Source organism: Eptatretus burgeri, chromosome 8 (assembly GCF_056783735.1).
Source record: "Eptatretus burgeri isolate ZD-2024b chromosome 8, Ebu_testis_v1, whole genome shotgun sequence".
NCBI lineage: Eukaryota > Metazoa > Chordata > Myxini > Myxiniformes > Myxinidae > Eptatretus > Eptatretus burgeri.
Window position 1 is genome coordinate 49,170,812 of NC_140968.1, and position 13,498 is coordinate 49,184,309.

General features: G+C 40.2%; 1 protein-coding gene across 14 annotated transcripts in view; it reads left to right on the forward strand.

Moving 5' to 3' along the window:
* Positions 1 to 13,498, forward strand: part of LOC147021701 (uncharacterized) — a 317,548-nt gene that overhangs the window by 272,601 nt on the left and 31,449 nt on the right. For 11 of the 14 annotated variants that reach the window (XR_015060895.1, XR_015060894.1, XR_015060893.1 and 8 more), the window contains exons 7-9: positions 236 to 349; positions 5,398 to 5,472; positions 12,326 to 12,397. Coding sequence is in view for 10 of the 14 variants with exons in the window: in XM_085891958.1 (XP_085748084.1) it covers positions 236 to 349; positions 5,398 to 5,472; positions 12,326 to 12,397 (261 nt within the window). In the remaining 4 variants the exon portion in view is untranslated. The remainder of the gene's footprint in view (positions 1 to 235; positions 350 to 5,397; positions 5,473 to 12,325; positions 12,398 to 13,498) is intronic. The other 3 variants (XM_085891961.1, XM_085891962.1, XM_085891963.1) reach the window with 3 other exon arrangements.

The window sequence follows — 13,498 nt, forward strand, 5'->3', positions numbered from 1 at the left end:
GAACAGCTCAACTGCTGTCGATAAGGTATAGTTAGTGCTGAAGTTTTTGAATACCTGTCTTCAAAATTCCTTCAAGTTCAGACAGACATTTCATACACAAATGTATTACTTGGGAACAGTCATTGTAACAATTAATTTGAAGTTTATTTTAACTGCAAAAGATGGTTTCACAACTCAAATATAATTTAATAGAATAACAATTATTTTTGTTAATAATTCCATTATGCTTCTGCAGAAAGTAAGAGAGAATGCTTCTTACCTGAGTGGGAGAGTGAAACAGCTCGAGAGTGACCTCCAAAGGGTGTCTGAGGAAAAGAACAAGAGCAATGAGCAGCTGAATCAAACTCGGGTTTGAGTTTATCATCTGTTAATTTACTTACAAAAAGTGTGATGAAGAGCCAGAATTGGAGATTGAGGATTATAACTTATTATAACTAAAAGGGATGAGGTAGGGGAGGGAACTGTTATCTAAATATAACTTGCATAATAAAAGATATTTGTTTTTTATATCAGTGCTTGCAAATAATATTACAAAAATGATAGGGGTTAATGAAAAGGTAAATTCGCTAGTTATTTCACAGTAAATGTTAACAAAGGCCTTCTTGTAACCCCAGCTTAGCAGTGGCCATAATCGGGAGAGAGACATGGGTGCCAGGTCAATCTCCTTTGCCACACCACCAGTGATGGAATACCAAGTCCAGCGATTAGCCTGTGGGTGCTGAAACCATGAACCAGCCAGTCTAAGTCCACGATGTCTTGCAAGGTCAAGGAGCTTGGTGCTATTCTGGTTCACAGTTTCAGACCCATGGGAACCAAAACATGTCTCATAACCAGCCCTATCAGTGCCAGTCAATGCATTGAAATCCCCCAAGACTGGAAGAGTATCTCGCCTGGGGCACTGATCAACCACAGACTCGAGCGTGGCATTGAATGTGTCACTCACGGTGAGGTCACTTGCCTCAGTCGGAGCATATACAGAGACCAGGGAAACGACATCCAATGAGTGACGCATCCTGAGTCTCATATATGCTTGTTGACTGGTGTTACCTCAATTATCATTGGAATCAGCTTATTGGATACAGCTACAGCAACTCCTTGGGCACGGTAACCATAAAAGCGACCACACCAATCGTAGGTGTAACCACCCGCCATGATCTCACCACTATCCGGTCTCCGAACCTCGGAGAGTGCTGCAATCCATTCAAACGCTTGAACTCAAATGAAAACAGAGATGGGTAATCATCCTCTCTTAGGGATATGACATTCCAGGAGCCCACCAGAAGGGACCGCCTCAGTTTAACCTAAGGAGACTGACGTCTGATGGACGACACCTCAGCACCTCTCTGCCACACACCACCGCAATTTGACCCAGGAAGTTTACCGTGTTTTTCCTCCTATCTTCAAGGAATGGGGGTCCCGGAGGCTTTGCCCCAATCCCGTCGTCCGGTGAGCTGCCCTGTGAAGGGCAGCAGCACAGGAGGTACTCCCACGGAGTGGGCTTTCAGTTTTCTTTGCGTTTGTAGGTTTTGCGGAATGAAGTGTTTTACGGTGGCCTGAGTGCAAATTCTGCCACCAACCTCCTAAAAAAAGTAACTCAACTGCAGGAGGACGTTCTCAGACACAGTTGGGCACTAGATATGGATGGCCGTTGACTCACAAGGAGTTACTCCGCCCTTTGACTGGTTTTGTATTTAATCCTGCTGAGTGTCCATAATCCTCACATCCACCTCACCAGGAATCCTAGTGGGGGAGATGGTTTAGTCGCGGACAACCCAATTATGAAATAGGTTAGTACAGGTTTACATGGTACCTGTAGCAAGTCACAGATCTAATCTGGCCTGACCTGACAAAAAAGCCACCAGACCAATAGTGCATCTTCCCTTACCCTTAATTCATCCCCACACCCATTATTAGCCTCCGTTGAACTTGCTCCGAAACTGGGACTTATGGATTTGGACTCAATATTCGTGTCTGTGCGTACGTGCGTGTGTCCGCAACCATATCTCGGTTATGTCTGGACCATTTTTTTGTACTTGGCACAAAGACAACACATGATCGTGTACCTATGCACGTCATTTTTTTTTCCATATCGGATCCAAGACGGCCGACTGGCCGCCATTTTAGTTGTAAAAAAAACCTGATGTTGAACACATCCTCAACCATTTCTCGGACAAGCATTTCCTGATGTTCAAACTTGTTGCACAGATAATAATGAATGATGGATTACTTAAGCACGTCATTTTTTGTCGATATCAGATTCAAGATGGCCGACTGGTGGCTATTTTATTTGTAAAAAAAAAAAAAAAAACATGTTGAACACGTCCTCAAGCATTTCTCAGACATGCATTTACTGACGTTGTTCAAACTTGGCACAGTGATAAGGAATGATGGCTTACATATGCACGTCTTTTTTTTTTGAGGAATTATCCAAGATGGCCAAGTGCCGGACATTTTAGTTGTAAAAAAAACCTGTTGTTGAACACATCCTCAACCATTTCTCAGCCATGCACTTACCGTTGTTGTTCAAACTTGGCAAACAGATAATGAATGATGGTTTACATAGGCATGTCATTTTTTCGAGATCAGTTCCAAGATGGCTTACTTCCTGGTGGCCATTTGTTACTTAAATATATCCCCAACCATTTCTCAGATATGCACAGTCCAATTTTGTTCAAACTTGGCACTAGCACAGTACATCATGGCATACATGTGCACCTCACTTTATTTTGCGATCTGATTAAAGGTGGCCGACTGGTACACTGGCGGCCATTTTAGTTGCAAAAAAACCCTGGTATTGAACATGTCCCCAACCACTTCTCGGACATGCATTTACCAATGTTGTTCAAACTTGACACAAGCACAGTACACGATTGCATACACCTGCTCCTGACTTTATTTTGCGATCTGCTCAAAGATGTCCGGCTGGTAGACTGGTGGCCATTTTAGTTGTAAATAAATATGGGCTAGCCCTTTAACTCTGAACAGAAAAAGTAATTTTTAAAAATGTGGGCTATAGCATTTTATGTCATTTTTCCTTGTTTGTCCAAGTTTCCTTCTATTTTGTCCTTCAACTCTGTTGTTGGTGTTTCACTCCTCTCTCGAGTGTACCTTTTTTTTCTGTTGCACCCTGATCCATTCGGTGTTCTAGCTCTTCCACGAGCCTTGACTTTGTATACATAAATAAATAAAAAGTACAGAAAAATGGACATTGACAAAACAATGGGGCACAGTTTAAGAGTAAAGAAGAGGATAGTTGGGATGGGAGTAAGGCAGGTATTTTTCTTTCAGAAAGTGTTTCCCTTGGAATGCATGGAATGGTTTCCTTTCAAAGGTCGTCACTGTATGGTTTTAATATCGAGTTGGACGTGTATCTGGAAATAGTGAGGATGTGGGAGTGTACTCAGATATTGGCATGATTGCACAGACTTGGTAGGTTTAATGGCCTCCTCCTGCATTGAGGTTCCTTCTATTTCCTTGTTTTGCAGTGGACACTTGCCAATTCATGTATCTGCTTGAATTCAACGTTATTATTCAATATTTTTAGGGCCATGTAGCTCTGACCAATTCTAATACTGCTCCCCCCCCCAAAGTTTTTTTTTATGCAGGTTAGAACAACCACTTATACTGCATTGCGCAAAATAATTAAAACCTCCATTAATTCACCGACTACTTTACTGTATGTTTGAATTGACAAGAGTTGACTTGGAGCTTCCAATAACTCATGGTGATTATGATGATGATGACACTACAGTCACATGAAATTGAACTATCTTTTAAAAAGAAATGTCATTTATTTATTTTCACAAATTTCCTGTTAATATGTCCATCTTTACCATGAGTTATTTAAACTTTTGGTTGACTCTTGCCGATTTGAATCTTCAGTAAAGTAGCATATGTGAATTGCCACAATATGTTATTGCCACATGACATGTATCACAGGTGATTATCACAAAACCCAACCTTCTTTGATCATTTTATATCCATGCAGCAGTCTGGTGTTGTCCAAAATTGAGGTTATTGAAAAGATAAATGTAAAGCTACAAACCAACACGGCAATACACACAGCAAAGCAAAAGGTGACTGGCTTTGCTTCATACTCACGAATATTCCCACAAGCCACTTTCTCTCGAAAATATTCGTAAATATGAGGCGTTTCTTTTTCTAGATGGTGCTACAAACTTCTCATTATCTGGAGACGGTTCCATGTCTGGAAGCAGCCAGAAATTTTCCGAGTACTTGCAATCTTCCGTCAAATCTATCTTAATCGTTAACACGTCACTTTTTCTTTTACTATAATCTACACTTAGAATTAGTGTCTTGCCTCAACAAACATAAGTCGTATATAATAAACAATTCATTCCATATCCAATCATCAGTGTGCAGCCATTAAGAATGCACAGAACACAAAACAGTTACACATAAAGAAATTGTGACTGATGGATCCAACTTAAAAATATTTAAATTCCAGATATTTCTTATGGTCCTTGCAATGTATCTGAATTAGTGATAGTTGCTTGTATTTATTTTTCGTTTTCCTCTGCATGCTGAATGTAAAATTATATCACGTATGCAATACGTTCTCATTGAGCTTGTTTTTTTTGCCTGAGGTTTTCTTTCATTACAGATTAAAGATGTCATAATTAGTGGTTTGCAATGCAGTTTGGTGACAAATCAACTCTGCATTAAACAAGAAAAATAAGAAAACAGGAAGCTTCAATTGAAACTTTTGGAAGAGCAAAGAACACTTCAGGTTTATAGTATATTTTAAGAGGAATAATAGACTTTGTCAAGACGAGTATTGATCTGCATTACCAGACAATTTTAATGATAGGGAAGTAAAGTTAAGCTGACATTTTGGGAATAGCCTTTCCTGCTCTGAGAATGGGCTTTACTTTCCATAGCAAATAGCATACCTTTGTCACCTTTCAGTTGATGAAACCTAACTTTCTAATTAATATATTTTGTTTTGAATTATCATTGCCTGTTGGAAATGAAAGCATTGTCTTTTGAAAAAAAATTGAATCCAATTGTAGGAATTTTACCAGATATGTAAAAGTTATGGAACCACACAATGAAACCTTCAAATGTGAATGTTTGAAACTGAATTCAAAAGTGAAGGCAACTCCTTCTTGTATAGCAGCAATAACAACTAATAGTCAAAGATCAGGCACAACATTTTGACCACCAAATGGTCTTTATCGAGAACTGCACTAAAAAAAAAATCCAGGCGACTATGCCTGCAGAGTCCCAGATGAAGACCACTTGGTAGTTCAATCTTACGACCTGAGCCGAGCCTATTGGGCTCAAATACAAATTGGTGGTGCCTTCTGTTTTGAAAACAGATCTTCTGAGATACAACCAGTTTTATGCAAACTTTAACAGAATGCTTGCTCGCAGGAAGAACATCATCAAAAAGTGGATGAAAACAAATATTTTCATCAACAACTAGAACTTAAACAAAAAAAGGAAGAGGTAATAATCCACAACAAATAATGCATTATGGTTTTAGTGAGCAATCCCTTTTTTTCTGAAGTTTTCAATGAGTTCTGTTCTCATGGTAATTTGCTCAAACTCATCAAAATATCGCAAAGTTGATGGAGACTTATGAGTGGAGACATATTTATCATGATAAATTGTTGTGGATATAAAATGTGCAATGACTTTTTCAAGCATTTCAACAACTTTGTTCATGCAAATACAATAGTTATAATGTTCATTTGGGAAGTGAGAGACTTTATTTGATCAATTTTCACAAAATGTTACCTCTGCTTTAAAACATTTTTTTTATCATGCTCATGTAGTCAGGTTCCTTGTGTCCATAATTTGACATTCGTTGGAATTTTTTGGAGAGTAGCTAACCCCAACATTTTTGGAAAGCTTAAACAATACCAAAACATAAAATCCATGTTTCACATTTTTTCAATGCATATAATGTGGTCAAATAGGTCGTTTTGGGGTAAAAACCCGTTTTTTTTTTTATTTCAGCTTTGAAAATTCAAAATGAATCGCAAGCAAGCAACTGATGATGCATAATTGTTAACTAGAGGACAGTTCTTAATATAGAATACATATATCTGTATTTTGAGCAATAGTTGCCATGGAAACGGATATCATTTTGTCAAATTACCGTTTATTTAATGTATTGCTTTCAAATCTTGAAACAAGTAACGCATGAATATGGTGATCAGTGAAATGTACTTAATGTCAAATATGAGTTTGTAGCCAATTGGCACCACTGTCTCTAATGTCACTCATCATTGCCATCGTCATCATCACTATCGTGGTCATGCCGTTCAATGTTTGAGTCCTTGTCATTCTCACATGAAATGCTGCACATGCAAAGATCAGTGCATGTTAAGTTCTTGGCCCTGCAGGAACATCTCTGTGATGAACATTCTGTCTTGCACTGGCACCTTATCATCTCAACAATTGCCTTTGGTGCAGGGAGAATGTCTGTTGTTGTCGGTTTGAGTTGACCACTCGTGTCCTTGTGGAAGCCATTCTTCAATGCATTGCACAGATGGCCGTTCCCATGGCAACCAACTGTTCCAATACTTGAAAATCATAATACTTATGTGTAAGTTAGTCATGATCACTATATTTAACAATTATTTAGGCTATCCGATGGAAAATATAATTTAAAAAAATATGTATTAAAAAATGGCAATTCCACTCCAAAAATACTGTTTCCATGGCAACTGACAGTCAAAATGCAACATTTTATTATCTTATAAAATCCATTGTTAGCCATTTAACAGTAATCCATCATCACTTGGTTATATTGTATTGTTTGAGATTTTTTTAAATTGGAATTAAAAAAAGCGTTTTTCACCCCAAAACGACCTTTCCAAAAGTTGAAAAAATGTGAAACATCATTTTTTTTTTTATTTAAATAGATTTTAAACTTCTCAAAAATCTATAGGTTTTCTACTTTCCAAAAAATTCCAACGAAATTACACAAGGAACCTGATTAATGGAAGACTTTTCACATATACATTACAGGGTGGCCCGAAAGTCAGGAGCCACAGGGTTAATGGTACATAAAGTAAAAAAATACATGTAAAGATTTAAAAAATGTTTTCTGATAGTAAACACAATTTATTACCTCTACCAACAAAGGTGGACGGAGGTTATTTTTTCACCCTGTCTGTTTCTCTCTCTGACTGTGAGCAGCATAACTCAAAATGTTATGCACAGATTTGGCCAAAACTTGGTAGAAAGGTTGGGTATGTGACAAGGACGATTTTATTATATTTTGGTGAAGATCTGCCAATTTATTTTAATTTTCTAAGTGATTCTTCACCAGTGAAAGATGGTGCCAAAAGTGATATATAGCATGATATTTCAAAAAGTTGTGTTGAGTTAGTTATGGGACAACAACAAGCCGATTAGATTTTGGTTTCTGTCCAGATGCAGATCTGGCATATCTGTGAGATGCAAAATGTAAACTGTTCAGCCTGGTGGAGGGATGCACTCTATGACGAGTGCCTATTCTAGTTTATTAATTTATTACCATGTGAGATTACAACTGATAGTCAACTACAGTGAATATGTTGGCCATTACCTTTCAGGCACTTTTCGATTCTATGCACACATGATACTTGGACATTTCTTAGCAAGCTCCACTCTCTCATCTTTTACTCATTTTGCTGCCATCACTTATCTGGAAAGAAAGAAGGGGTAATTAATGATTTGAATACTATATACATATCTAAGAAATATGATTCATGGGATGTCTGTTTGTCTGTCTGTTCGAATTTTTTGCAAGGACCGCTGGACCGACAACCACCAAATTTGGCACACAGCCCAAGACTGCTCTGGAGATTGTCCCAAGGGTATCTTCATCCACCACCTCAGCCTTTAAAGATCACTTTTCTGGCTTTTTCATTTCTATGCAATCTCATTGGTTAACAGATATTACGTGACATGTACCAAGGCCAAAGGCCAGCACACCTAATTGGTCTCACTGTGTCTTCCACACCTTGGCTCACTGCACAGCTTGCCTGACTCCATGCACAATTGGAACCAAACTCAATCTAATCAATAAGATTCATCAGATGTCTGCCTGTTTGCGTTTTTTGCAAGGACCGCTGGACCAACAGCCACCAAATTTGGCACACAGCCCTAGTCCAACCCGGGGGTTGTGCTGAATGTATTTTCATCCACTACCTCAGTCTTTCAGGACACTGAAGAACCATAAGGCCTTTTTATTACATGTTTGAGAGAAGACTTCTTTTTTTTTTTGCATACACTGTCGAGGCTCGTATGAGAGCTAACACACAGAATACACAACAAGGGGAGCAGAAGAAAAGAGTGGCAGGAGAGGAAAGGAAAAAGCAGTGGAGAACAGAGACATGAGGAGATCTGTGAAAGGGAGAGAGATGGGGAAGGAGTATAGAGGGTAAACAAGATAGACACCACAGGGACTTTCAGGTCCTTACACGACAGGGACGTTCTGGAAGGAAAGCAGGGAATTTGAAGGGGTGGGTTTGGGGTGGATTAATGGGGGAAGAAAAGATCATGGTTTTGGATGGGGGAAGATAAGAAATGGTGGTGAACAGCTGTTTTGATGACCTGGAAGGAAGAGTGAGATTGAAGAGGGTGTGGGAGTTTGTTCCAAAGGTGGGGAAAAAGAGGAATCAAAGAGTGAAGGTGAGCAGTGATTCTTTATTTTGGTAGTTTTACCAGAAGGGGGTTGCTGGCGGACCTTGAGCGCCCTATGGGAAATATGAGGGCGGGACATATCTCAGACAAAGCGGAGGGGGTGGGGGGGGCGAGACTGGAGAGTTTATGAGAGAAGACACAAAGACCATCCACCTACCTGTGGTGAGAGTGAGAGACCCAAAGATAGCCTCATCATGGGAAATACCAATGATCTGAAATGCATGTTTCCACAGCCTGAAATCAAGAAAGGTGAGAGGCAGGAGCACCTTACCAAAGAGTCAGAGAGATCATTCATGAAAACCAGAAAAAGAACAGGGACCAGAACACTGCCTTGAGGAACTCCAGCCGAGACAGGAAGAGGGGATGAGTGAACTCCATTAAGGACCACACGTTGGCTGCGACAGGAGGGGAAGTCTGTGAGCCATGAGTGGAGGTGGCCTTGAATACCATAGGAAGAGTTTGGTGAGCAGGACAGGGTGCCAGACTGTATCGAAGGCACGAGATATGTCTCGGGAGATGGCTCTGATTTCATGTCTGACATTGAGGATCTCCATCCATTGTTGGGATAGCAGAAGCAGCATATCCAGGGAGAGTGACCTGGTCCGAATCCAAATTGATGATCGGAAATCAAGCCATTGGAGAAGCGCAAGGATTTAATGTCTGAAGCGATTATGGATTTCATAAAGCTGATTGGTCTGTAGTTGCAGGGATCTGTTTTTTGCACCTTTTTATGCAGAGTGGTACTGTTTGCTGATTTACAAGCAGAAGGTAGATGACCTTGAGCAAATGAGAGGGTGAACAGAACAGAGAGAGGGTGAGCAAGAGCGGCAGATCAGGTTTTTAGGACACGTGGGATGATTCTGTATGGACCCTTTTCAGAATCTGAGTCGAGGTTTGACAGCAGACTCTCCACCTTGTCTTGAGAAAAGGACACAGAGTCCAGGAACAGCTGGGAACAGCTCAAAGAACTCTGTTTAAAGGTAAATCTTTGTGTTTGCCGTTTTTATGTACTTCATACGTGTGTACATTTGTGCGCATGTGTATGTCAATAAACTGTATTACCACAACCGCATTTAGCGTGTGTGTGTGTGTGTGTGTGTGTGTGTGTGTGTGTGTGTGTGTGTGTGTGTGTGTGTGTGTGTGTGTGTGTGTGTGTGTGTGTGTGTGTGGTTGGTGGTTGGTGGTTGTTATCTCCATATGCGGGTTTCAGAAGGCAGATCAGATCCCGCCCAGGTCTCAAAAGATCCACCGTCGTGTGTGTGTGTGTGTGTGTGTGTGTGTGTGTGTGTGTGTGTGTGTGTGTGTGTGTGTGTGTGTGTGTGTGTGTGTGTGTGTGTGTGTGTGTGTGTGTGTGTGTGTGTGTTGATTGCTATCTTCGTGTGGTGTTTCAGAATGTGGAATGGAGTCCTCCCAGGATGGACTCAAAGTATCCACCTTCATTTCAGTAAGAGGTCACGATTCATGGATCAAGCTGTGAAGTTTTTCTTTGTTCTTAAAGTTTTGTTCCGCGGGCTCTCTTCAGGAACGTCACTGAGCCCCGGACAGCTTCCAACTGTAGGTAGTTTGTAGTAATATTCCCAGGGATGGTTTGTAATATCTCTGTGAGGTTCTTTGTCATCGTTTCAGAAGCTCCAACTATCACTGGTACAATTCTGGCATTATTGAGCTTCCAGGATATTTTCCCTTCACTCTTGAGGTCTTGTTATTTGGTCATTTTCTTGATTTCTGCTTTGTTTAGTCCAAAATCACTGGTATTATGAACACCTCAATTAGCAATGTCTTCTTCTTTTTATAGCTAAGTATGATATGTGGTGGTAATGCTTTGTTTTCGATGTTCATGCCCGATGGGATCATTAAGTTGTACGTGAGTGGTACTACCATGTTTTCAATGATTGCTTTTGGTTCATGTTCCAACAAATTTTCTGGAACTGGGATATCAAAGCTTTTGTAGATGTGCCAGTGGATTTCTTTACAAACTCTGTTGTGTCATTGTGTGTCAAGCTGTTCTGACATGAGTTTTTTTGTGTGTATGTTCGGTCATTAAGCATAACATATCATTCTATGTCCTAACCCACCTCCACCCCTCACCTTTCTCTCATTTTTTTCCCCCCTACTCCACCCACCCTCTCTCTGTCTGTCTCTCTTTCTCTCCCTCGCTCCCCCTCCTAATAAAATGCAGCATTCTTCTCTTGCTGTCTCTCTCTCTCTCTCTCTCTCTCTCTCTCTCTCTCTCTCTCTCTCTCTCTCTCTCTCTCTCTCTCTCTCTCTCTCTCTCTCTCTCTCTCTCTCTCTCTCTCTCTCTCTCTCTCTCTCACCCCACCCTCCTGCTGTGTATAGCAGCGTTTGGTGAGGTGTTGCTCTGCTAACCTCCCCCCCCACCCCTCTCGCTCTCCCCATCCCCTTCTTTCCCTCCATCTTTCTACCCCCACCCCTTATTGTCCCCGTCGCTTCCAGGTTGTATTTGTTAGTACGTAATAATATCTGAAGTAAAAATTAACTATTGTAGTCCAACCACCCAAATCTTATCTCACCCCTGACTTTTGGGCCACTCTATATAATAAGCAGTACAAGGAGCTATATGAGGAGGCAATGTATAAATCAACAAAATATATAGGATCCATCATGAGCCACATGCTTAGAAATGTAAAGCATTACTAACAGAGTTTGAACTTGATCTTCCAATTTGTCATCTCACCAGAAAATCACAAGCTAAAAGATTAATTTTATAAATTAGAATGCAACTTTCTCTTAAATCCACCAAGAAACAGAATAACATCGTCATTCAATGGGAAACTTTTGTGGTTATTACAATATATTGTACACAATACCAGCATTGGAGCATGGTCCAATGCTGTGGATACAACTGAATACGCAAGAGTTTTGTACCAGCAGTTCTGTGTGCAAAATTCCCTCATTTTGCAAAAGGCCTTATTATGTAAAGATAATACGGAAAGTTGTGATTGTTCTTCTCTCCTTGTCTTAAAAATCTGCTTCTGAAACGTTATTTCTTTATAATCCATCCATTGGGACCATACTCTGTGCAGAGCATTGGTACTGCCGAAGCAGTCTCCTTGGCTATTGGGCACAATCTTGGACAGGTTACCACTCCAACACAGGATACTAGCAAGCTGGCACTCATTTTGCCAACCTCAGAAGGATGACAGGCAGAGTCAACCCCACCTGGTATTAATTCAACAGCAGAGTGGAATTTGAACTCAGGATCCGAGGATCACAAGCCCACCACCGCAAGCCCACCACACTAACCATTAAGCCAACACCAGGCGTTTCATTATGATGGTGGTGGTTGTATGGCAGCTTAGCTGCCAGGGTAGCTATCATTTCTTGAAGCGCAACTGTGTCGCTGATGCAGTGCCCCTCTACCAGTACACACACTGGAACTGGTACTCATTTCACCGACCTCGGAAGGATGACAGGCTGAGTCAACCCCCTGGTGTATTAATTCAGCGGCCCACGGGCTTGAACTCAGGACCCTAGGATCCCAAGCCGCCACCCTAACAGCCAACACCACGCTTTATTATGATTAATGCATATAGTATCATTCTATAATTGTGCTTGTTCTACCAGCAAAATATATGAAGTATATTTTGATAAACCTGCAACTTGAAAATGCAGTACTGTACTCGTATAATCTTTTTTGCAGGAATTATGCAAAATAATTAAGGAACAAGATTCGAAAAATGCTGACTTGCAGAATATCCTTGCTGTCCAAAGTGTAAGCAGATTTATTTTTCATGAATACAAACCCTTCCATTACTTGCTGCTTATGTGATGCTTCTAAACAGTTTATGCAAGCATGCTTACACACACACACACACACACACACACACACACACACACACACACACACACACACACACACACACACACACACACACACACACACACACACACACACATTTCAAATAGAGATAATTCTGTCAATTCTGCTCTGCATGTCATTCAGATGTGTTGTGCACATTGCAATTTTTGTAATATATTACACAATGCAAAGAATAAACTAGTTTGGTGGTGCTCATGAAAGAAAAAGAAAAGTCAAATTTTTTTTTAAATGAAATCCAAACCTCTATCCTGATGAGTACGTAGCATTTCCCTTTAATTTTATGACAGGAAAATCCACCATTACACAATGAATGAAACTTTTATGAATTTCCCAATTTTTGTTTTTACTTACTTACTTGGATTTACTTGTATGTAGAGGCTGGAAGCGATGCTTATTTGCCTCTCGTTACTGCGTGGGTACAATATTTTTAAGAGGCTGCCTGCCATGCCATGTCCATGATTCTTTGTTCAACATGACATTCTTTGTTCGTTGTGCATTTATGAGTCTATGACTGTCACATGTGTGTTCCACTCAATCTATACTATAGGAGAGATGTTTGTCTGTCTGTCTGTCTGTCTATGTCTGTCACACCATTTTTCTCACAAATAGCCAAACTGATCTTCATCAAACAATCAAAGGTTGATCATTGAGTGCTGGGGTTTTTTTTTTTAATCATTCTATCGTGCCTTTGTAGCTATGTGAAAGGTAATATTAAATGATCCCCAACCCAATTTCTTGTTTTTAGGCCCCCACAAAAAAAAATTTGATTTCTTCAAAATGCCAACAACATTAGAACAGCACTGGGCAACGCTAGGATCTCTGCTTATTGTGGATAAAACATGGCTGCCTCAACATAAATTATTGAGAACTTTACTTTGGTTACATTTCCCACTTGCTATTCCCATATCCCTCTCAGAAACATCAGGGCAGCCATCATTCATGCTGAACAGAGTCGAGTTTTGTCCTGGACAGGTCAATTTTTAGTTTTTCTTT